Raw genomic sequence first — 23,888 nt, forward strand, 5'->3', positions numbered from 1 at the left:
AATGGAAATTAAACAAATGTTGGTCCAAAATGTGATTTCCCTATATAAACTATAGTAAAGTTTACCCCCTCCCCAGGGGGAAACGTGATACCAAAGGTTCATGAAATTCACAATTTTGGTAGAGCACCTTAAGACCCTTCCATCTACGAAGAGTGTTTGATTCTACCATATCTGAGTCTTGAGAAGAAGATTTTTGAAATTTCAGTCAATTCGACCCTTTATGGCCCCACCCAATAGCCCCGGTGGGTCAGTCAGGGCTGATATGTGCATACCATCAACTGCTACCCAATACTGATAATGCTAACCTAAATTGAATTACCTCCAATGGCAATTAAACAAATGTTGGTCCAAAATGTGATTTCCCTATATAAACTATAGTAAAGTTTACCCCCTCCCCAGGGGGAAACGTGAGACCCCAGGGTCAAGAAATTCACAATTTTGGTAAAGCACCTTAAGACCCTTCCATAAATGAAGAGTATTTGATTCTACCATTACTGGGTCTTGAGAAGAAGATTTTTGAAATTTTAGTCAATTTGACCCTTTTTGGCCCTGCCCCTCAGGCCCCTGGGGGCCGGGGACCAAACCGGCACCTACTTTTGTTGACCTTTGGCCATGGAAGGTTTCTGCAAAATTCCATTGAAATTGGTTCAGGTGTTTTGGAGAAGAAGTCGAAAATGTACATTGTTTACGGACGGACGACGGATGACGACGGACGACGACGAACAAAAGGCGATCGCAATAGGTCACTTGAGACTTTGTCTCAGGTGACCTAAAAAACCAATGGTTATGTCCAAAAACTGTTTTTGAATCATTTGGGTGATCTGATTCATTTGACTATGGTTTTGTTTCAAGTGCAATTTAAAGAAATCTTTGAAACATACCACCTTGTTAGTGAACACTGTCTTTGACTAAGAGATATTTGACAAGTTTGCCTTTAAAGGAAAAATCAAATTAGTATCTTTGCAGAAAGAACGAGAGAATCATTTTCATTGTGCTAAAAATTGACATCAATTTAAGAAAAAGATATTTCAAATCAATAGGCATTAAGCTAAGTTTGCCAATACACTGATGCATTGTAGCTACCTCATATTGGAACAGTCCACCAGTATGAGGTTCCCGAGGGTGGTTTGACACATGTTGAGCACAGTCTGCATGGAGGGGTGCAAGGTATGCAGGTTGTCCAGGATGACCTCCTTTGCCTGCATGTAACTTTCATGCCAAGGGCGGGAGAAGTCTAACCCACTGTAAACAGAACATTTTCAATTATTAGAGAGAAAAAAATTCCCCCAAAAACTTGACAACAATGAATTTGAACAACTTAATTGAAGCAAGTTACTTTTTGTTATCTCTTCAGAGAGTTCAATAGAACATTGAATAAAAAACTGAAGGTTATGTAGTTTGTTTTCAAACTGTCAGGTTCCGTCTCTCAGGTTGCCATATTACTCTCGAGTCCATGTTACACTTAACAGATTTCAATTTCATTTTGGAGGTAAATAAAGTAAGACAGCCATAGTGGTTTTGTGTTAAATTGCACTGACCTTGGCTCTTGTGGTGGGGGTCCGGCCTCCTCATTGTCCAGTCCCTTGACCCCAGGTTTGAGCAGTACATGTTGGACTGTTAATAAAATAGAAAACAAAAAAATAAAAATTTAAGACAATATAGATAATTTACCTATTTTTATATTATGATATGAAGAGATAGGGGATGATGGGATGCAATGTTTCTCTGACAAGTTAAAATCATAAATGTTTACGAAATAAAAAAAAACATCTATTAATTATTTTTGTGTAAACAAAAAGGAACAAATTAAAGACAGGGTAAATATAGCGATGGATTTGGTTTAGGATCCCTGTCCCGCTTATTGTGTTTTATCTTATGTACAGTAAGTAACCTAACCCTTAACTTCCCTTTGTATATATAACAGTAACACAATTGGGCCAGGCCAGGTAGCTAGGTCCGAGTCGGTACGAGCGACAGTACATCAATCTAAAGTCCTGGTTCAAATCCCGGTCTAAGCCCACTGACTTTTAAAAAAAATTCAGATCACTGTTGTTGATTACATTTTGAATGTTTCATCTTCATTATTTTTCATAGAAGTCCCGCAAGATATGGTTTCTTTTTTGAAAGCATTTATCAAAGATTTGGTCATGCTGGGAAAAAAAGTTTGGAATACTTATTACAGTTTTTTGAAGTGGTACTAGCACCCTTAATATGAGGTTTTATAACAAAGGGATGGTGAATTCATAGCAAAACAAATTTGTTTTAAAAAACCAAAAGGCAAAAATTCAGTTGGTAGAAAATATAACCATTTACGAGAAAAAATTCTGTTGCCAAATGGATTTATAAAAGAAATAATCAGAGAAACAAAACACCCCAATATTCCCAATCAGTATATGCAACACAGATTTGTGTGTGATATGCATGAACATAAATTTGCTTGTGCACAATCTGAAATTTTTGAACGTCTTTTAAATGTTCAATGATCAAAAGTGAGCAATGCATTGTAGTTCAGTGACCTTTGACCTCTTGATGTGACCATGACCTTGGGGGGGGAAAAGATCTGTTAATGGGATGCAAAACACTGTCTAATCATAATACAAATACCTAGGCAGTTACAATAAAGAATCTTTCGTAGATAAGAAGCTTTAGTGTGAACAAAATCCAAACAATTTAAACCATTTTAGAAGTACAACGCAATGAGATCAAATGAAATAAACAATCTACCAATATGAATAAACATAAATTAATTCTTCAATTAATTACCCATAGATTTTTTCATGCTGGCCTTGAAGTCGACCTTGATCTCATCGAAGAGTCCCTTGATGACTTCCTTGAGCATGGCCGATTGTTGTAGATGTTCTGGCACCATCTTCAGAATTTGAGCATTCCATTCTGGCTGCATGGGCGTGACTGGCCCCGCCTCCACACACTTCCGTAGGTACTGGTAGTTCAGCTAAACATTATAACAGAGACTCATGATGGGAGCGTGCTCTGATTACCATGTTTCATGTTATACATGTATTGTCATAGAATTAATTACACACGTTGATAAACCAGTCAGTTGTATTTGGAATAAATTTTCATTGTTAGCGTTATCTTTACATTTTCATTTTAAATCATTCAACTTTTCACATGATATTTGTTAAATAACTAAGAAATCAACAAATACAAAAGGTCTATGGGATCTGTATCATTATTTATTTGATTTAAACTTTTATCTGGCTTTGGAAAAAATATATAAAAATTGTGACCAATGTCAAACTTTATTTCCATGGCATGGCCTCTGAATTCTAGCATTGTTAAAATGTGCTAGAAATCGAAAATAAATTCTTTGAAAATGTCTCCTTTTAACTACTAGGGCAGTGAATAATCTACAGTTCATTTTTACGAGTCCTTCTCAACTTTATTGCTAAAAACAATGAGTACCACAATGTTAAATTTAAGTATTTCCAGAAATTCTGTGAGACCCATAAAAATTCTATGAATATATATATAGGCCTCGGGCATGTAGATTTATCACTGCTAGGATACATTTTTTTAAAAATTCATATCTTTCTAATACTGTTTGCCAATAACCAGACGTGACAAATGGCAGACTGATAAAGACAACAATAGCTTAACTCAGACTAAAATGCTAATTTTTTTGGCTTACAACATCGCAAGACATTACTAGTAAAAAGCATGTATGCCAATATTGACAGTTATTTTTGTGTAAGATTACAGATTACAGGACTAGAATTTAACAGAACTCTAGTGCACCAGGAATTTAACCAGATATTTTGTTGGAACACCAAAACCATATTTTCAATTGAAATACCACATTTTAACCTTTAAATATTCATGCGGAATACCAGATTTGAATCTTAAAGAATTCATGTGGAATATCAAATTTGAAGCTTTAGGTATTCATATGGAATACCATATTTGAAACTTAAGATTACCGGTTATGTGGAAAACCATTTTTTTCCCCCCTTGGATTAATATAAGAAAAACCCTTGAAGGTTTTTTTTATACTCTGTGACCCCTATGAATAAACTTAGATTGGTCTTGTGTTGTAAGAAATACACTTCCATTATAAATTTCAGGTAAGGTACATGTATCGTAGTTAAAATATTTAAAGTAGAATTTGGCAGATTGTCAAGCTACGAAGGACCAAGTCATTGATTGGAATTCGTCCAAATAAATATAAACAATTGTGGTACGTTACTGCCTGAATAGGTAGACAAGAATTAAATACCCCTAGTTCAGTATTGTACAGAAAAACATTAGGTCTGTTCCTACATTTAGAATGGACTTCCACAGGTACTTAATATACAACAGCTATACCTTATCAATGAAACAATTCTTAAATAGATATTACATCATGAGAAAGTATGCTTTAACTAAAATGACCTGACACTAACCCCCTAGATAACCCCCTCCCTCTCCCAAAACTCAAAATGAATTAAATTATATGTCCAGACACTGATAAATCTTGTTCAGACACTGATAAATCTAACAGTTTTTCTAGAAAAAAGATGTTTAGCTAGTGAAAATATTGACAGCTAAAACAAACAACTCTATTTTACTTTAAAAACTAGAATTAGAACATGACTTCTAAATTAGATGGTATTATTATAAAGGTTTTTAACTCATTCACCCCTGAAATTTCATAATGAACTATTCCAACCTTTGAACTGGAAGAATTCAAATGTGTGTTCAGGGGTGAATGAATTAATATTGTAAAAAAGGAGAAATATCAAGCTGTGAAGGTTCCAGGATCAGAGAAGTATATCATGGCATCAAAAGTAAGAGTGATCAAATGAACCAGAAATGCTCAAGACAAAGAGATATTGTCACATACTGAAAATAGTCTATTAAGCCATCATACATGTCTTTTTCAATTTTTCATAAAATAAGTTACGGTTTGTGATATTGTTAAATAATCCTTCTTTAAGGTAGACAGTCTAAGAACTCTTTCTTGAATCTCCAAAGAAGAAGAATTCCAATTTTTTTTCTTCTTTCAGATTTGGAGTTGTTTGCCCATTAACTGTAGCAGAATTGTATACAGAATAAATATATTCTTTATAATTTTGTTTCAGACAAAACCTCTCCATTATTGGGATTCAAACCCAGGACCACTTGATAATAATGCAGAGAGATTACTCACTGTTTCACCAGTCATGATATTTATTATGTGATACATTTTCCACAACATTTCTGTGAATAATTTGAGTATAGATGTAACAACATAAAGTTAAGAGAAAAACTAATTTTAACATCTTGATATAGTAGAACAGTGGTGGGACTGTCTGCCTTAATATCATGATAGAACAGATCGTAAACGCCAATGTTTTACACATAAGTTGATATTAGACTAAAATAGAAAACTACAGCAGGCTATCCAAACTAGCAATAATTAGTCGTAAGCACTCACTCAGTATAGCACACAACAGTTAGGGAAGCATTAGTTTAAGAGATATATGATTGTATAAGATATGTACAGTTACTAACTATGACTGTTAGCATCAATCTAAGGTAGACAGTATAAGGTATGGTAAGCATCAATGTTACAGAGATATTACCACATTAGGTATGGTTAAGTATAGTTAAAGAAATATGACCAAAACAAATTTAAGTAAATTATGGTGAGAGTTGTTAGAAAAACTCACAATATATGTTAATCATCAATTTTAGGGAGATATGACCATATAATGTATGGTTGGCAACAATGTTAAAGGGGCTGGTCGGGGGAAAAATGTGATATTTGCTAAAATGGCATACACATGTTTAAAATACCTTCTTATGAATATACCGATACAAATTTTGCTGAAATTCACTCCCTAAGATTAAAAATTATAATTGTATTAAAGAACTCTCAATTGACCTAGATCAGTGATGTAATTTTACCGCACACGTGTCATCAACAAGGCTTAATGTAAACATCGCGGCGAAAGAAAAAGATACATGCAAAAGTCATGACAGGCACGAGGTATCAATACCGTTACAATAGCATTATACATGACCTTTGAAAACAATTATTTACGTATAGTATTGCTGTCTTGTCCGCTAGTTGAGTCCGATATGGCACATGACGTGCTATTGCTGTTATCTTCACTGCCTCACTTTCAAAACAACCACGTGACATATATAAATAGATCTGCGCTAAATTTACGCGGGGCTTCCCCGAGATTTCAGTTGTCAAAACTGGACACTGCAAGCAGAACTCGACCATCATATTGCCGTGGTATAACTTTTGGAAGGCCAGAGAATGCATTAAAACCCATTTATTTTGTAATTTTTTCTCCGACCAGCCCGTTTAAGGAGACATGACCATATTAGGTATGGTAAGCATCATAGTTAAAGAGAAATGACCATATAAGGTATGGTAAGCATCAATGTTACAGAGATATTACCACATTAGGTATGGTTAAGTATAGTTATAGAAATATGACCAAAACAAATTTAAGTAAGTTATGGTGAAAGTTGTTAGAAAAACTCAATTTTAGGAAGAAATGACCATATAAGGTATGGTAAGCATCATTGTTAATAAGAAATGACCATATAAGGTATGGTAAGCAACAATGTTAAAGAGACATGACCATATAAGGTATGGTAAGCATCATTGTTAATAAGAACTGACCATATAAGGTATGAAAAGCAATGTTAAGGAGACATGACCACATAAGGTATGGTAAGCGTTGTTAGGGTTCTATGACCATATAAGGTATGGCAAGCATTGTTAGGGAGCTATGACCATATAAGGTAGAACATACCCGGATCCTTCTTTCTTTGCTCATCATCTGTTGAGGGAGGTTGAAATTTTTACATTGAGGACATATGTTTTGCAAATTCTTATCTTATAATGATATTGCAGGTACGATCTGGTATTGTGACAAAAAGTATTTATTCCTTAAATGCAAAAAAAAATAAAAATTTCTCAATATGAAATGAAGTATTGACCCAGATTTTCAAGGCTGTCTTGCTTAACAAATCAAATTCATATTTTTCAATAGAGCAAATCTTTGTCAAATATCACAGAAAATAAGTCTTAAAGGATACATTCAGGTATTCCTTTTGAATCTTGACAACAAAATATACTCTGTTCAGCTGGTCATGCCTTGAGCAAATGGGCTTTGATCGTAACTTTAAGTTACCAGAATCATTTGTGTTTGTGACTGATAAACATATTAATATCATTTGTCTAGTGAAATGCAACCATGCATAGTGGGTGTGTTCACACATCTAACAATTCTGACATTTTGGTTATCTTATCAAATAAAAAACAACATCATAAACATGTTTGTTGTTAAGTTTTTCTTCTTTTTTGTTGTTGTAAATTAACAACTGTTTTTAAGAAAAAAACACCAATATGTTCTTCTTTTTCTAAATTGAACAAATAAATTCAATTTTTAATATAAAGTAGTGCACACAAACCAATATTTTAGAAATCACCAAAAATAAATAAATATTTGAATTAATAATTCTTCAAATTTGTAAAAACACAGCACAGATACCTTGAGAATTGAATTTAAACAAAGCAAAAACACTTCAGTCATAAAAAAACTGACATTGTGTGATTACCCTAAATTATAAATGACCATTTAGGAAATGCAATATACATATATATATATAACAGATTTACAACGTTTTGTTGAGTAAACAATATTATATGGTGCGATCAAGTGCAGACTAACCGCTCTGGGGTCATGCTGTCGAAACAGTAAACACAACAAATGTCAACAAACAAATTAAAACATTATAAACAATATTTTCTTGAACGTGGTAATATACCATATTCTGTATTACCCCTGTAAATACCTCAAAACTTGAAAAACATTAGTGTTTGACGACAATTATTAGCAACATTATTTTAATGGCGTTTGAAAGTATTCTTTGCAAACCTGATGAAGCTTTTATTTAACTGCCCTAACACAAACAAACTTTAATTAGAAAAACAGTAAAAGCGCTTATTTGTTTTAAATATGGGGTTGTAGGGAAGGCATTTTTTTTTTTTTAAAGAAGGTTGCTTATTATGGTGAATATGGTACTTTTGTCATTCATGTATTGAATGAATGAAATTGTGAACTGTATTAAAATCAACACTTGAAAAAAATACAAGATTATTTATCAGTAATACTGCAAAATCCAATTTCATACAGGTACATTTTTTTCATGGATAAAATGATGTTTTTTTTGGTTTTTTTAGATATAAAAGGTAACAATTAGATTTGTAAAAATAAAAATAAACATGGTGTTCAATCTGAAATACAAAAAAAAAAATAGTTGTCAATTCTGATTGATTTTGGTGACATACCTCTTGAGGAAAATCTGGGTCGTCTTTATTGTCTGTGTCTTTTTCGTTTACCTCCTTCGTTTCTTCATAAGCCTTGACGGCATCATCATGTCTGAATACGGAGAAATATCACATGTTTACAATGGGTTTTCACGCTTGGAGAATTTACGTAAGAAATAGGTTCCCCTATCTAGTAGACAATTTCTATCGAACGTGATTCTATAAAAGCCATTGAGACCATGAAAAAACTTTATAGAGAAAAACTTATGTTTGATATATATGCGACATCTTGGCTTAGAAATAAGTGTTGTAATCAATTTTAAAAAGTTGGTTTAATATGATCCATACAAAAGCACTTACAATATCTGCATCAGCAACGCCTGCTTGTGATTGGCTAATCTGAAGGTCATCAATTTGCTGTTGGCATATGGGTCATCTATTTTCACTTGCGGCTTTTTTATTGGTGGTAGACGGGGATATCCGTCTGGACCGATACCACTATTTGGTTTACTCCGTCGCTTCGGGACACCACTGCCATTAAGTGACTCGTGGTTCCCATCCCCGTTTGTGGTGCCATTTACACCATTCCTAGTGGCGTGTAAGCCATTCAATGTCGCCATCTGAAAACAAAAAAAGAATAAAATTGTATTAACAAAAGTTATTCATTTATCAGTTGACACAATGGAACTCTGTTCGTCTGGATGCTTTAGATAAAAAAAATAATAATTCAAACAGATATCGTTCATATGAGTAGTGTCGGAATTCAATCGAAATAAGTTTATGAAATTAAAACAGCTGTCAACTTACAGAAAATTGGTTGTAATCCAACTGTCTTACTGAACCATTCACTAGAATACAGGTGCATATTTTTCATCAAATTAAATATTCAGTTTCTTATCTGGCATATTCTAGTATAGCTGTTGAATAAATATAATTTCGACTACCCTGTCGCTCTTTTGTCTGGTGTAATACATGTTATGGTGTTTTTTTTGCGTGTGTGTTTGAATTGACTAAAAAAAAATTAGCAATAAGGATGAATCAAGTGTTTTTTAATTATTATAATCAGTACGGTAATTGTCACAACTCCTGTTTTATGTCGCTGAGAAGAAACTCAGAAAGTGAAATATTTATATTGATATACATTGTATCCCTACCTTAAATTAATGGGGCACAGTAGAATCCAACTTATCTGACACATTTTTTCTGACATAAAACAGATCTTTTGTGTCTTCTAAGTTTATTAGGTGAAAAGAGTACATGTACAAAATTATTTAAAAAATACCCGGAGACAAAAATGTTTAATTTGGACAAGATTCTATATTTTAGTAACATTTCATGTATATGCCACATAAATTCACATATTCACAATTTTCAGTCTGTAATGTTAAAGATATACCTTGGTCAAATCCCCCATATCCCTTGCCAAATTGAACTACGTAATAAAATCAACAATGGTGCCAAGCTTTAAATCAATGCTATTTCCATAGTTTAAACCTGAAAATATTGGACACCAAGCATTATGAAATACAATACCATACATAAAAGTCACCCTATAAAAATATCAATTATGAAAGTGCCTACCTTATGCATGATCAAAGTCTATCAGCGAACCTCAGAAAGGTTTTGTTCTGCCATATCGTGTGTACGATATGATCAGGTCCCTAGATTTGACTTGTACAGGGTAGCTGAGGCTCTGGCTAACAGCCAACTTGAAAACACATTGATCAGTTGGCCTGACCAATATGTATTCTATACTGATGTACAGCCAAGGTTTCTCATATAAATTTATTTTTTGATGATGTAACGATATGCTATGATATACAACAAAATATGTACATGTATTGTACTACCACACAACTTATATTGCACTATTATACTCTTTCTAGTTCATAGTGCAAATTTTCAATAATATGAAATTTACATTGCAAGGATTTAACTTGTTTCTCATAAATAGATTAAAGTACTGGTATTATATAACCACAGCGTTGATAAATTTGTATACACATATGCAAACAAAACCTGTTATTTTCCTACTTTTGGGGGGGAGGGGGGGGGGGGGGGAAGAGTCTGTGGCTTTTGGATTCGGCAAATTTCGTAGCAAAAATAAAAATTGTACTTTTTTTTAATATTATACTGAAAATTCTCCCTTTTATTCTACAAAATATCAACATGTTTGGATTGGGCAAATTTAGTAGCAAAAATAAAAATTGTGAAATTATTAAAATTATACTGAAAATTCTCCCTTTTATTCTATAAAATATCAACTTAAATGTTAAAAAATGATTTATTTGCAATATTAAAAGTTGCAGTGTCGTCTGAATACAATCTTACAATGAAAAGTAGAATAAAAAAGAAAATTCAGTCCCAAATTGGCACCAAAACAATTCCTGGTGACCATCACATGAGTTTTCATGATCATAAAAAGGATCACAACAGATAAGGGTCAAAGTTCAGCATTAAACAATAAATCTACTTTATAATATCTTCTTTCAGAACTTTAAAAGTTATAAAATATGACATGTTTTATATGAAATTTGATGATCAAAGGGTTGTAAAAAGTTTAAACACCTTTCAAAGCTAGGACTCTTGACTATAAAAGGGGTTATAAAATTAAAAAATCATTATGCTGAGTTCATTGAAATGCTCAAATGATGTTTTATTTCCACATTTTTCTCTACACATTTAGGATATATCAAGATTAGTTGATATAATGGGTGGGCTTCAGATGGGGTGTGAAAAGAATACATCATTTGTTTTTGAAAAAAATAAAAAACTGAATCAAAATTTCCAAGTAGAATAGGATACAAATGCATTCCCAAAATATTTTGCAAACAATATAAAAAGTGAATATGGTGAAAGTGAATAAATTTGGCAAATAATAAGAAAATATTTTTGATAATTACTATTATTAAATTCTTAATCTTGTATATAGTTATATGTATGATAAAAAGTGATTAAATGTCCATGTGAAGGAAGTAANTCTTTTATATATGTATGTATATATAGTACAAAACTATTCTCTTTTATATATGTATGTATATATAGTACAAAACTGTACATATATTGAAGTTCAAAATCCTACGGATTTGAAGTTTAGACCCATAGTAGGCGGCCCTAATAGTGCAACACAACGTTTGAGTCATCTTGTAGACCTCATTCTTAAACCTTTATGCACAAGTGTAAACAGTTATATCAAAGATGATTTTGATTTTCTGAGCCGTTTATCTAAACAGGTCCCACATAATGCTAAACTTGTTTCTTTTGATGTTGTTAGTTTATACACTAATATACCGCATGATCTTGGTATTGAAGCTGTTAAATATTGGTTGATCAAAAAACGAGAAAAAGTTAATTCTCGTTTTAGTAATGAATTTATACTGCAAGCTCTAGACATTGTCCTCAATCGTAATTCTTTTTATTTTGAGCAAGAATACTTTCAACAGATTAAGGGTACAGCGATGGGAACTAAAGTTGCCCCTACATATGCAACCTTAGTTTTAGGATACTTAGAGGAAACACTTTATTCTAAGATTGAGACAAAGTTTGGGGAAAACTTTACTGAATTTATCAGAAATAATTTTTTAAGGTTCCTTGACGATTGTTTTGTTATATGGCCTTCTGATAAGGATTTAAATGAATTTCAAAACCTATTGAATTCTTTACATCCTTCTATTTGTTATACGATGGAGTGTAGCGAAACGTCTTTACCTTTCTTAGATGTTTTAGTTCAACTAGATTCAAATAAGATTACAACAGATTTATATTGTAAAGCTACAGATGCACATAATTATCTAAATTTTTACTCTAACCACAGTAAACACACTAAAGTTAATATTCCTTTTAATCTTGCCTCACGGATTGTCACTATCGTCAGTGACCAAAAAGCTCAAATTGCTATACTCAGTCAACTAAAGCAATACCTTAAAACTCAATGTTATACTACTGAGATAATAGAACATGGTATACAGAAAGCTATTGAAAAGGGACCCTTTACTTCCCGTCTACAAAAACTAAAGGATGAATCAAAGTTAGTTCCTTTTGTTTCTACTTTCAATCCACAGAATTGTAATATGTTTCCTGTGATAAAGAACAAATGTGAAGAGTTAAAGCAAAGTAGCAGGTGTATGAGAAACATTTTTAATAAACATGCTATTTTACACTGTAGACGCCAACCTAAAAACTTAAAACGTATGTTGACATGTTCTAAGTTTGATAATTCTTGTGTAACACCAGAAGTATCCAAATGTAAGACACCAAGATGTGCTACATGTCCTATGATTATCGAGTGTAATACTTTTATTTTCAAGAATGGTATGAAATTTACTGTGAAGGTAAATATGAATTGCAAATCAAAAAATGTAATTTATGCAATCGTTTGTTCTAAATGTGGTGATTTTTACATCGGTCAAACCGGTAATGAACTCAGAACACGTATGACTGTACATAGACAACAAACTAGAACTGATTCTTTACGAAATCTTCATGTTAACAAACATATTCATGAATGTGCTGGAGATAAATTTAATGTATTACCTTTGTATCAACTATTTTCATCAGATACTATTTTAAGAGAAAAGAAAGACAAACCAACTAATCAAAATATTAAAACCAAGTCTCAACAGGCCACAGTAAAATTTTAAGCCAAATTGTCCACCAATCTTGTGTACTTCGTTACGACACGTTACTATTGTAGTGTGATGACATGAAATTGTGACGTCACAATGTTGTTCTTTTGATTAAACCTCAAGAGCCCTATGAAGGGAGAAAGCAGCTAGTTTTTTAGTCGGTCGTTAATCTTATTTTTCTATATAGTATATACATGTATATAATGAAGCACTTGAACTAGAGTTTATAATGAAAGGGCAATTATCAGCATAAATTGTGATGTCATATTGTCTATAATTACATGTTCCTATAGGGAACGCAAAAATACTAACAAACTAAAAAATCACTCTTTTTTTCAAGAGTACACAGTTGGATAATGCATTTTGGATGTATCATGTGATATCATAAGATTGTGATGCCTAAAGATTATGATGTCATATAATTGTGATTTTTAAATTGACAACGTCAGTGGAGTTGATTATCTTTCACGAGAAAATGTAATTTATATGAAAATTGCAATTGCTGATATTGTAATGCATGACAGCATAGCAGGTCTGTGATACAGAGTCAGTTATGTAAAAGAATTATATGAAGAAAAGTTATAAAACCAAAACGTAATTCACTATACTGTAGGTTTTTCACATGTCCTGACAGTCATACTAACTGTACAGTATGTATTAATATCAAAATTGAATATTACAACTAAATTACATAAAATCTTTGATGTGCAGTCAAAAATGTTTAGTCAGCAGAGTGTACATAAAAGTTTAAGAACAGACATTACATAACTGATATAGGCTTCAATGTTTCTTGTATGACATACATTTTGTATCCAGTATAATACTCATACATGAAAACAAGAGTTTTTGTGGGAATACAATAATAAAACTCCAGCAGGCCAACAGCGATTGGTCTTAGTATGGTGCAATCCTAGTATTACACTTATATTCTATATTAAAGTTTCAACCAACAGTTAAGTCACTATGTATCTATAATTCGATCTATAGCTATATGATTATAATACACAATATCCAATGCAAAAGAACGATAGTTTTACAAAATGAGTTTGAATGAAATTACACTGCATGTTCATTGTAAAAGAATCATTCTCATTACCTTAGTGGAATACATTTTTCAGTATAGATCTAGTCGTGACATTTTGGTGAAAATGTCGTTTTTAATGTTAACTGTGTACATTTAAGATATCTGAGGAATTAATGTCTTAATTAAAGAAGTAAGAGTACATGTGCAATACGCTCATTTATAATGGAACGTTGGTCCAGTCTCCCGGTCAGCCATTTGTAAACTATGCAAGTGTTGGCATAGGACAGGAAAACAATGCTTGAAACTCACCTTCTCAACTTAGTACACTGTATGATTTCTCCTGTTTGTAAATTGTTTATGTCTGCATCACTGCTACATATTTCCGATTTTTCTACCGTTTATATTTATCACATAAATATTACTTTGCATCCGTCGAAGCCTGTTGTTATGGACTCGGAGGTCCAGACTTCGAAGTGAATTAAAATAGGAATAGTAAGGCGCCGCTGATTGGCTGAATGGTTTCTTTCGTCCAATCAAATTTCTTGTTACATCAAAGCGTTCGGTATAGCCTGGTTACCTAGACGTCATGAAAACAACCTAAATGGCGGACAGATCGTAACGTAAACGATAATGTAAGTATATCAGAAATACACAATTTGCATACAAAATGAACATTCTTAATGCTGCACGTTCAATACCCGTTTTCTCCATATACGAATGACGTTGATCGACTGTCACGAAGGCCTAAACAGACACGAGTTCGTATTATTTTTACAACAAAACAGCCTCTTCATCCCGACACAGCCTTTGGTTCATCAGGTTCATTGAAATAGTCGAAGCGATTGCTTAGTTCTTATTCGACTAATTGAATGCAATGCGCTATATAAAGTGAACAATGATTATTGTGTATACTATTTTCCAAAACCCCCAGAAAAAACGTACGTAGAAATTATATTTGTTGACGTATATTTTTCTTAGACCAAGTCATGGCAGACCAAGAGGCTGCTCCTACGCCCCCTCCTACAGATAACCCAGAAGAGGGTGGGGCACCAGCTGAACCTACACAGGAACAACCTCCCCCGGACGCCGCTCCCACTGATCCACCCCCAGCTGAGACACAATGTATGCATATTTAATCTGTTGTTTGTACAAACAAAATTAAATGATCTAAAACAGACAATACTAAATGTTGCATTATCAGATTTCTTTTGCTATTTTCCTTATTATCTTTCATAGTAAAATGGAATTCTAGAGGTTTCAGTACCAGGTAGTGTCACTACAACCATGTTGTAGTATTAAGTGCACATCATGATATTCTGCACATGAACATTATATCAACACATGAACATAATTTTGAACATAAGATTTGGTGAGTATATAAATTTCGTTGTTTAGATAATGCATGGGTGGCTATTTTTGAGTTTTTGCCATTTAATCACCAAACGGTTTTAAAATTTCAACTTGGAAAACATATGGGTCAATCAAAAGCTAAAAGATCCTAAGCATCCATATGTACACACAACTTTGGAAAGTGCTCTATAAGTGCTCTGTACTTAAAATAAGATACTTAAGTACTTTATCGTGAAGACTAAACATACTGAAAAATTAATGACATGCTAATCACCTAATGCAAACAGAGTATTGGGTTGAAACATTAATCCGCTTTGGAGAAGTACCAAAACGACAGAATACCATAATACCAGCTGCTCTAAGCTGTCAAAAACGTAATTTCACCAGAAAGTTGTGCAAACAAATTTTCAGAATAAATTAACTCTTTCCAGTTTTATATTTCAATATGAACTATAATGTTTCTTGAGACTATTCAGCTACATGTGCTCTATACATTTCAGCTGAAGAAAAGCCAACAGAGGAACAAACTACAGAGCAAGCAGAAGGAGAGACTACAACAGCACCTACTGAAACACAGGCAGAAAAGACAGAAGATACTGAAGAAAAGAAGGAGGAAGAAAATTCACCAGCAGAAGGCCAACAGAAGGAAGGGGAGACTGTTGAGACCCCTGTTGAGGCTCCTGTAGAGGCTCCTGTTGAGGCCCCTGTAGAGGCTCCTGTTGAGGCCCCTGTAGAGGCTCCTGTTGAGGTTCCTGTAGAGGCTCCTGGTGAGGCTCCTGTAGAGGGTGAGGCTACAAATGAAGGAGAGCAGAAGGAAGGTGAAGCTGAGGCTCCAGCAGACGGTGAGGCTCCTGCCGAGGGAGAGGTGCAATCAGGGGAGGCTCAACAGGAACCTGCACCTGCTGAAGAACCTCCAGCACCTGAACAGGAAGCCCCACCTACCCAGCAGGAAGAGGCTCCAGCCCCAACTCCACAAGAAGAGGAGGCACCAGTAATACAGGTGAATGCCGCCATTCAGAAAGATGATCCAAATTCACCAAGACCAGAACCCAAACCAGCATCACCGCGACCTGTACAGGACAAAGCTCCGCTTAGGACCACTGCTAACCTACAAGCTACAGCAACAGGTATTAGCACTTTGTGACTGGGTTTTTCTTTTTCCAAAATATGTTTATTTTTGAGGTGAACGAAGAATTTAAGGATTTATAAATACATATCTGCATCCATGGTTCTTTGTCATTCCATTGTTATTGTTAAGTGGCACGTACAGTGGATAGTGCACTTGGTTATCACCAAGACAGCTGGGGTTTGATTCCCTAAACAGACATGAAAATGTATATATAGGGTCACTTACCTGAACATGTGGGCTTTCTCTGGGTACTCAAAGTTGCCTCCCCAAGTAATACCCTATGCAGGCTTCCATCCAGGTCATCAAGAGACTGAGTGATTAATATAAGTTGGTAGATTTTGTTTCATAATTGTTTTGAAACAAATAAAAAAAATGTTTACTTTATCTCATTGTTGACAAGTTAATTTCTGACTTGCTAGGTTTATCAGTGATAACTAATAGTCTATTTTTCTGTCGTTGTAGTGAAGTTTGTGTTGATGCCGAGTGGTCAGGTTGTGACGCTAGCCTGCACACTGGGCCAGACCCTGAGTCAACTTAAGGCACACTTCGCTGCAGAACTCAAGATGCCCATCAACCTCATCATGCTTATGTTCGCAGGTAATGGAGAGATTTTTCAGCTGTAGTACATACAACTAGATAAAAAAGATATGGACAGAAATCCTTAAAAAAAAATATGCAAAAACTAAATAAAATGTCAGTGAAAACTAACTTGGGTACATATGGTGCTTGTTTGAAGATACATTTTTTGCACATTGTAACATGGAAGATGTCATATACAATAACATTTGTAAAGTCAAAATTTATCAGCATCAACAAAATCTCAAAATAAGGAAAAATTGTCCTTACACATAGGTAACAACATGGAGGAGTCAAAGACTCTAGCTGACCTGGGAGTTGGGCCTAACGGAACAATCCAGCTCGAAATGCAGTCGTCGGACCCCGTCAACACCCCAATCAAATCGTACCGCCCTCGTCAGGAATACCACATGCCTGACGTCATCACAGTCAGGGTACAGACAGGTGAGGATCTATTGGCTGATCTGTTTTAAGGGAAACAGCTACTTGGAATAATGTTCAAATGGTGTTAAGCTTTTTATTTTTACACCGATTTTCTTTAACATTTTGCATTTATCTTGTTTCTAGAGGATGAAACTTCAAAAGACGTTGTTGTTGAGATTGAGAGAACGACAAAGAAGAAGCCATATTTAGGTGGTTACAGGCACAAGAAAACCGGGATTGAGTTCCATCACGCATCAGCCCAAACTGTACGAAAACAACCGACTCCTTCGAACACTGTTAGGTACTGTCGCGATACACAGACCGTGGAACAGCGTCATCACCTTCAACAGACCAAAAACGACACATCCACACAGATGACAAAGATTGGCGTCTACGTGGCTAATCTCGACGATAAGTTGGTCAAGCCGGGCAAATACACAACAGCTGAAGAACACCTTGATACAATGCTTAACCAGGTATTCAAATTTTTAAAGCATTTAGAACTGACATGCATTAATTTGTTTTCAGTAAACGAATAGACTTAAAAAGCATAAACGCACTCGTATAATCATTGAAGACAGCCAAATTTTTTTTCTCCATTAAAAATGATATGAATGGAATTTGAATAAAGCAAAACTTCTACAACTGTCAAGGACATTTTCTTTTCAATTTAATGTTTCGATCTTTCAAAAAATGTTGTATCAATATCATACTAAAGAATATCAAAATTATATACAAAATATTAAATAAAAAGAAATAAAGAAAAGAAAAAGTAATGGTAAAATTATTGCCTTGTATCTCTTTATCATAAAACCAGAGCAATTCCTTTTAACACTTTCTCTTTTTAAGCCCAAGCGAAAAAAAGAAAAAAACATAAATGCTGTTTAATCGTTTATTCATTGCAAGCCAAATGAATAAGAGCTAGATATCATATTAAGATTAAAAAAGAAAATGATGAAAACTACTAGGAATTCATTTAATTTACGTGTGTACATGTCAAAATTAGCCTAAAAATAATAACAGAGTGAGTTTTGCAAGTTGGGAAATAAATTTATTTTTTTGGCCTATACAATTGAAATACTTTATTGCTTTCAGGTAATCATCATACAAAAATACTACCGTCGCTGGCTAGCCAAACGTTATGTCCAGAAACTGAAGATGGACAAACAGCAAAGGATTGAATGGGAAAGACTGGAAGAAATTAGGAAGCGGAGAGAGAAAGAGGAAAGAATCAAGAAAGAATTCGAGAGGAGGATGAATCCAAAGACAAAAGAAGATTTTGACCTGTTGTATCACGCGTTAGAGAAGTGGCGTCAGGAGGAGCTAGAGCGGATCAATCATTCGATGGACGATGCGGAGAGAAAGGCGGCACTTTGCATGCTGCTGGACCAAGAGACACAACTTATATCTGCCATTGGCAGACACAAACTCGAGGCAGACACAGAGAACAAGGACAAAAGGATACAACAGTTTCTCAGCAAGGTAAACAAATAATAAAAAAAAAATCTTGTCCTTGCTATTTTTTCAAGTTTTTCTTTTATTGTAAAGAAACTTATAGAAAATGGTCGACCTGATTTAAGATTGGTTATGCAAAAATGTCAAATTCAGTTCATTTTCACTACTTGTTATTTTCAGATTAATTTCTTTGGTTTGGTTCAGACGATGCGTTTCGAATCACGAGTTAATTTCTTTTCTTTTTCTTTCAAAAGGCTGCTGCACCTAAGAAATGGAGGGGCTTTGATGGTAAAACAACAGAAATGGATACCCCCTACACAATCAGGGCCAAGGAGCTTCAAGATATTTATAACAGTATCAACATGAAATATCTAACGCAGGATGAACGTCTTGATGTCCTCCTCACGCTCAAACACACAGTTAAGGTAAGACACTAGTCACATTAACTTTTGATGTCAGTATGTTATTTATGTCATCAAAATGTGCTTCCACTGGTTTTCTGCAATATTTGATAATTGGATATACCAAAAGCATAATTGTTTTTTTCTCTCCCAATGTGAAAGAACTTTTTTTTTGGATCAAAATAAAACATTGAAAACATATATTTTGGAATAGACAAATTATGTTTCCATTCATAGTCCTTAGACTTGGTATATTAATGAGATAAAAATTAAGATTTTTGTTTTATTTTTTATTATATGAAATATAAAACATATACTTGGTACATGCCTTTTTGTGAGCATCTGATACAATTCACTTTTTTTAAACAATAACTTCTGGTGAAGCTTTTGATTAGTTTTTTTTTACAGTGTAACTTCACAGATAGCTATAGCTCAAATCATTTATCTTTTTATGTCTTCTTTTAAATAATGATATTTATATGGTTGATCCACAGGAACATGACTGTAAGCTGACCCAAGAGATAATTGAGCTTATTGACCGAGAAGCTGACCTTTTAATGAGAGGGGTCAAGGAATCTAATCTGGATGGGCTGCGGAAGCGTATCTCCACACTCTTCCTTCAATACATCAAAACTCCAACGTTTAATCCTGAGGCAGCCAAATTACTCAAGGTACCCGATTCAGTTCCAGTTAATGAAAACAAAATCATTTACATACTAATTTTAACTAATATAAAAGTCCGAGACAATATTATTGATGTTTATAACTTATTTTAATGTACATTTTGGGAAACCTTTATAAAATTATTACATTTCCAACATTAAATACATTAACTTTGACTTTCCAAATTTCACTCATAAAAAATTAACAATCTTAATAAAAGAAAAAAACAAATGCAAAACATTCACAAAGATTTTTTTAACATATTAAAAAAAAAAGAAAAAAGAAAAAAAAAGATTGTTCAAATGAAAGCTTTCAAATACCAGCAAAGGACAAATTCTGGTAATTCTATTTATTTTGATTTTTGCTTGAATTCTCGAATTTACTATTTTTCAATGGAAATTTCTGCAATGTTGACCTTGACCTTTTTCCTATCCAGGTACCACAAGATCCATCCAGCTTACGAAAGAACATCTACTTCTGTCCGAGCTGTAACCAGTATCTGCCTTCGACAGATTTTGCCTTGTCGTCAAATTCCCGAACTGTTGGCAAATGTCGCAATTGTTCTAAGATTGATAACGATGCTCGTACCCGCCAGGACATCAGTACCTACCAGTACATGCTCAAGGTCCTTAGGAAAGCCGAGGAGCTGTACGGAGACGACTCCAAGATTGCCTTCCTCCTACAGGTATATTTCCTGAGAAGTTCCGTAGTGGTTTAACTGAAAGACTTCCGATTTTGACGTAACTGTGTCCATTATTATTCGACCTATTACGCATAAAATTGCACTATACCCCCTGAATTGTAAAACCGGTTGCTCCTTGCCTCATAAAGCTGAATAATTCTGACTTGTTCCGAAAAGTATCTGTCCTTAAGTGTTGGAGTACGGGTGACATCTATTTCGTCCCTGTAGCTCAAGATTTTCATGACTAGTTCGAAATGTTTTGGTGTTTTTTACATTTAAGATACTTTTTCTTGAAATTGATCAAACATTAAGGAGAATACATGCTATGATGTTGAGATTAGCTAACGATTTATTTCTCTCCAGGAACAAGATTTGCGATACCTGGTCGAGAAGATCTGGAACAGCCAGAGCATACTAAGTTCGTGGGAGGATCTGTACGACCTTGTACTGGTCCGCTGGGACAAACACCAAGAGTGGTCTCCCTGGAACTGCATCCTCCTCACCAAGGACGAGGCATCTGCACACGAAAAATTAGTCAATTTAGAAGAGGTATGGCTATCATTCTACATCACAACACTGTTCATCGTGTCCTGCCACAGTTGTCATCTTTGTCACAGTACAGTCAAATATATTGTTGTCCTGTGTCACAGAACAGTCTTCTGTTTTGGGGCTTAAAAAAATAAAATGGTTTTAATTCAATTGTTTCAGTTAAAGTATTGTTCTCGTATGCCTTTGCTCTTTGCAATTTACAATTTGTTTCAAGACTTCTATGAAATTTAAGGAATGAAAAAATGAAATGTAAATTAAGGTAATCTTTTTTGTTTCCAGGGATATGGTTCTGTATTTATACACAAAGTACAACAGAAGCATACCTTGGCTAGGAACTACTTCTCCAGACTTCCTGGAATGGCTGAACACATACGTGTGCGTGCCAACGAAAGATCCATGCCCTCCGGACCAACGATAGCTGGCCAGCAACTTCCCGTTCAACAGCGGGCATAAAATTTGCCTGTAGGCTATATTTGGACACAAACTTCTGACAAACTAGTTTCACTTACAATCCTTAATAAAAAAATTCTTTAAATCATGTGAAAGTGAGCAAGATAAAATTGAAAATGGATTATGTGGAAATAGTTGAACTTAGGAAAGAAAAAATTGCCTGCCATTGTGAATCGTATCGTTATTTATTCCTTTTTTAGAAAATAACATGATTTTGCATTTGGCTTTATTAAATTAACTTCAAATATAGTAAGCCTTTGGAAAATTTAGTTTAAAATTTAAACAAAAATGTAAAATTTCTGGAGATGGAATTGTTTTCTAATACTACGAGTTTTAACATCAACTAAGTTATGGTGTCAAAGTTGCAGAAATGTGGTCATCAAAATTGAAACAAGACAGGTTTTCAACAGTCGCAAAGCAATGCACCATTTACTATCCCGATGGCTCTAGACATCCCATGCACACTGTAAAAGCCTGTCGAGGATGTTTGCATGATAATTCCCTGCAATGGATTTACTTTAGAGTAAGGTCCCTAGATGCCATCATGTATGTCTGTGATATGATTTTTGAATGTAAATATTTTATCAATTATTGTAAATTGTATATATATTATATTGAACTCATTGCCCTTGAAAAAAATAATGGAACAGATTAAAATGTAAAAATATACAATTTCCTATTGCTGTTATTGTTTGTTTTACTACGTCGTGTTGACCTTAGTAAACAGGCCTCGGTTGCTCAAAGCATTGTGAGAGTAAATTAAACCAGTGGTTAGGGAAATATTCAAAGTATGAATAGAAAGAAGAAAAACAAGATCATCTGATAGTATAACCCTGCTAAAGGTTTGCGGAGACAGATTATATTGACATCTCTTCAGGATTTATTTTGCTTTGAAAGCCTTTGTTTGTTAATAACAATTTTAATGTTTCACTTACCACTGGTAAGAGTTAATCAACCTTTGAGCAACTGGGGCCAGAGCTCTTGTTATGCCTCCTCTTCGAAGGGAGGTGATGCAGGTATACTGCAAGGTCGAAGGGAGGTGATGCAGGTATACTGCAAGATCGAAGGGAGGTGATGCAGGTATACTGCAAGGTCGAAGGGAGGTGATGCAGGTATACTGCAAGGTCGAAGGGAGGTGATGCAGGTATACTGCAAGTTCGAAGGGAGGTGATGCAGGTATACTGCAAGTTCGAAGGGAGGTGATGCAGGTATACTGCAAGTTCGAAGGGAGGTGATGCAGGTATACTGCAAGTTCGAAGGGAGGTGATGCAGGTATACTGCAAGTTCGAAGGGAGGTGATGCAGGTATACTGCAAGTTCGAAGGGAGGTGATGCAGGTATACTGCAAGTTCGAAGGGAGGTGATGCAGGTATACTGCAAGTTCGAAGGGAGGTGATGCAGGTATACTGCAAGTTCGAAGGGAGGTGATGCAGGTATACTGCAAGTTCGAAGGGAGGTGATGCAGGTATACTGCAAGTTCGAAGGGAGGTGATGCAGGTATACTGCAAGTTCGAAGGGAGGTGATGCAGGTATACTGCAAGTTCGAAGGGAGGTGATGCAGGTATACTGCAAGTTCGAAGGGAGGTGATGCAGGTATACTGCAAGTTCGAAGGGAGGTGATGCAGGTATACTGCAAGTTCGAAGGGAGGTGATGCAGGTATACTGCAAGTTCGAAGGGAGGTGATGCAGGTATACTGCAAGTTCGAAGGGAGGTGATGCAGGTATACTGCAAGTTCGAAGGGAGGTGATGCAGGTATACTGCAAGTTCGAAGGGAGGTGATGCAGGTATACTGCAAGTTCGAAGGGAGGTGATGCAGGTATACTGCAAGTTCGAAGGGAGGTGATGCAGGTATACTGCAAGTTCGAAGGGAGGTGATGCAGGTATACTGCAAGTTCGAAGGGAGGTGATGCAGGTATACTGCAAGTTCGAAGGGAGGTGATGCAGGTATACTGCAAGTTCGAAGGGAGGTGATGCAGGTATACTGCAAGTTCGAAGGGAGGTGATGCAGGTATACTGCAAGTTCGAAGGGAGGTGATGCAGGTATACTGCAAGTTCGAAGGGAGGTGATGCAGGTATACTGCAAGTTCGAAGGGAGGTGATGCAGGTATACTGCAAGTTCGAAGGGAGGTGATGCAGGTATACTGCAAGTTCGAAGGGAGGTGATGCAGGTATACTGCAAGTTCGAAGGGAGGTGATGCAGGTATACTGCAAGTTCGAAGGGAGGTGATGCAGGTATACTGCAAGTTCGAAGGGAGGTGATGCAGGTATACTGCAAGTTCGAAGGGA

At 34.9% G+C, this 23,888-nt stretch overlaps 2 protein-coding genes across 4 annotated transcripts in view; one reads left to right on the plus strand and one right to left on the minus strand.

The window, feature by feature from the left end:
* Positions 1 to 14,404, minus strand: part of LOC110442503 (dynein heavy chain 12, axonemal-like) — a 63,743-nt gene extending 49,339 nt beyond the window's left edge. For 2 of the 3 annotated variants that reach the window (XM_021486146.1, XM_021486147.1), the window contains exons 1-7: positions 9,857 to 9,933; positions 8,636 to 8,895; positions 8,297 to 8,387; positions 6,756 to 6,782; positions 2,764 to 2,953; positions 1,539 to 1,614; positions 1,084 to 1,242 (exon numbers count right to left, since the gene is read on the minus strand). In XM_021486146.1, the coding sequence (XP_021341821.1) occupies positions 1,084 to 1,242; positions 1,539 to 1,614; positions 2,764 to 2,953; positions 6,756 to 6,782; positions 8,297 to 8,387; positions 8,636 to 8,895; positions 9,857 to 9,865 (812 nt within the window). In that variant the 5' untranslated portion in view covers positions 9,866 to 9,933. Of the gene's footprint in view, positions 1 to 1,083; positions 1,243 to 1,538; positions 1,615 to 2,763; positions 2,954 to 6,755; positions 6,783 to 8,296; positions 8,388 to 8,635; positions 8,896 to 9,856; positions 9,934 to 14,233 lie in introns of those variants that run through there. The other variant, XM_021486148.1, reaches the window with a different exon arrangement.
* Positions 14,405 to 14,451: 47 nt separating this feature from the next.
* LOC110442506 (IQ and ubiquitin-like domain-containing protein) lies at positions 14,452 to 22,243 on the plus strand. The gene is made up of 12 exons (XM_021486149.1): positions 14,452 to 14,556; positions 14,903 to 15,046; positions 15,775 to 16,401; positions 16,866 to 17,000; positions 17,256 to 17,423; positions 17,547 to 17,878; positions 18,498 to 18,884; positions 19,112 to 19,282; positions 19,753 to 19,929; positions 20,358 to 20,606; positions 20,967 to 21,152; positions 21,432 to 22,243. Exons 2-12 carry the CDS (start codon positions 14,911 to 14,913, stop codon positions 21,603 to 21,605), a joined length of 2,742 nt encoding a protein of 913 aa, XP_021341824.1. The 5' UTR covers positions 14,452 to 14,556; positions 14,903 to 14,910; the 3' UTR covers positions 21,606 to 22,243.
* The last annotated feature ends 1,645 nt before the right edge of the window (positions 22,244 to 23,888 follow it).

This window comes from Mizuhopecten yessoensis, unplaced genomic scaffold, assembly GCF_002113885.1.
Source record: "Mizuhopecten yessoensis strain PY_sf001 unplaced genomic scaffold, ASM211388v2 scaffold716273, whole genome shotgun sequence".
In the NCBI taxonomy this organism is placed as follows: domain Eukaryota; kingdom Metazoa; phylum Mollusca; class Bivalvia; order Pectinida; family Pectinidae; genus Mizuhopecten; species Mizuhopecten yessoensis.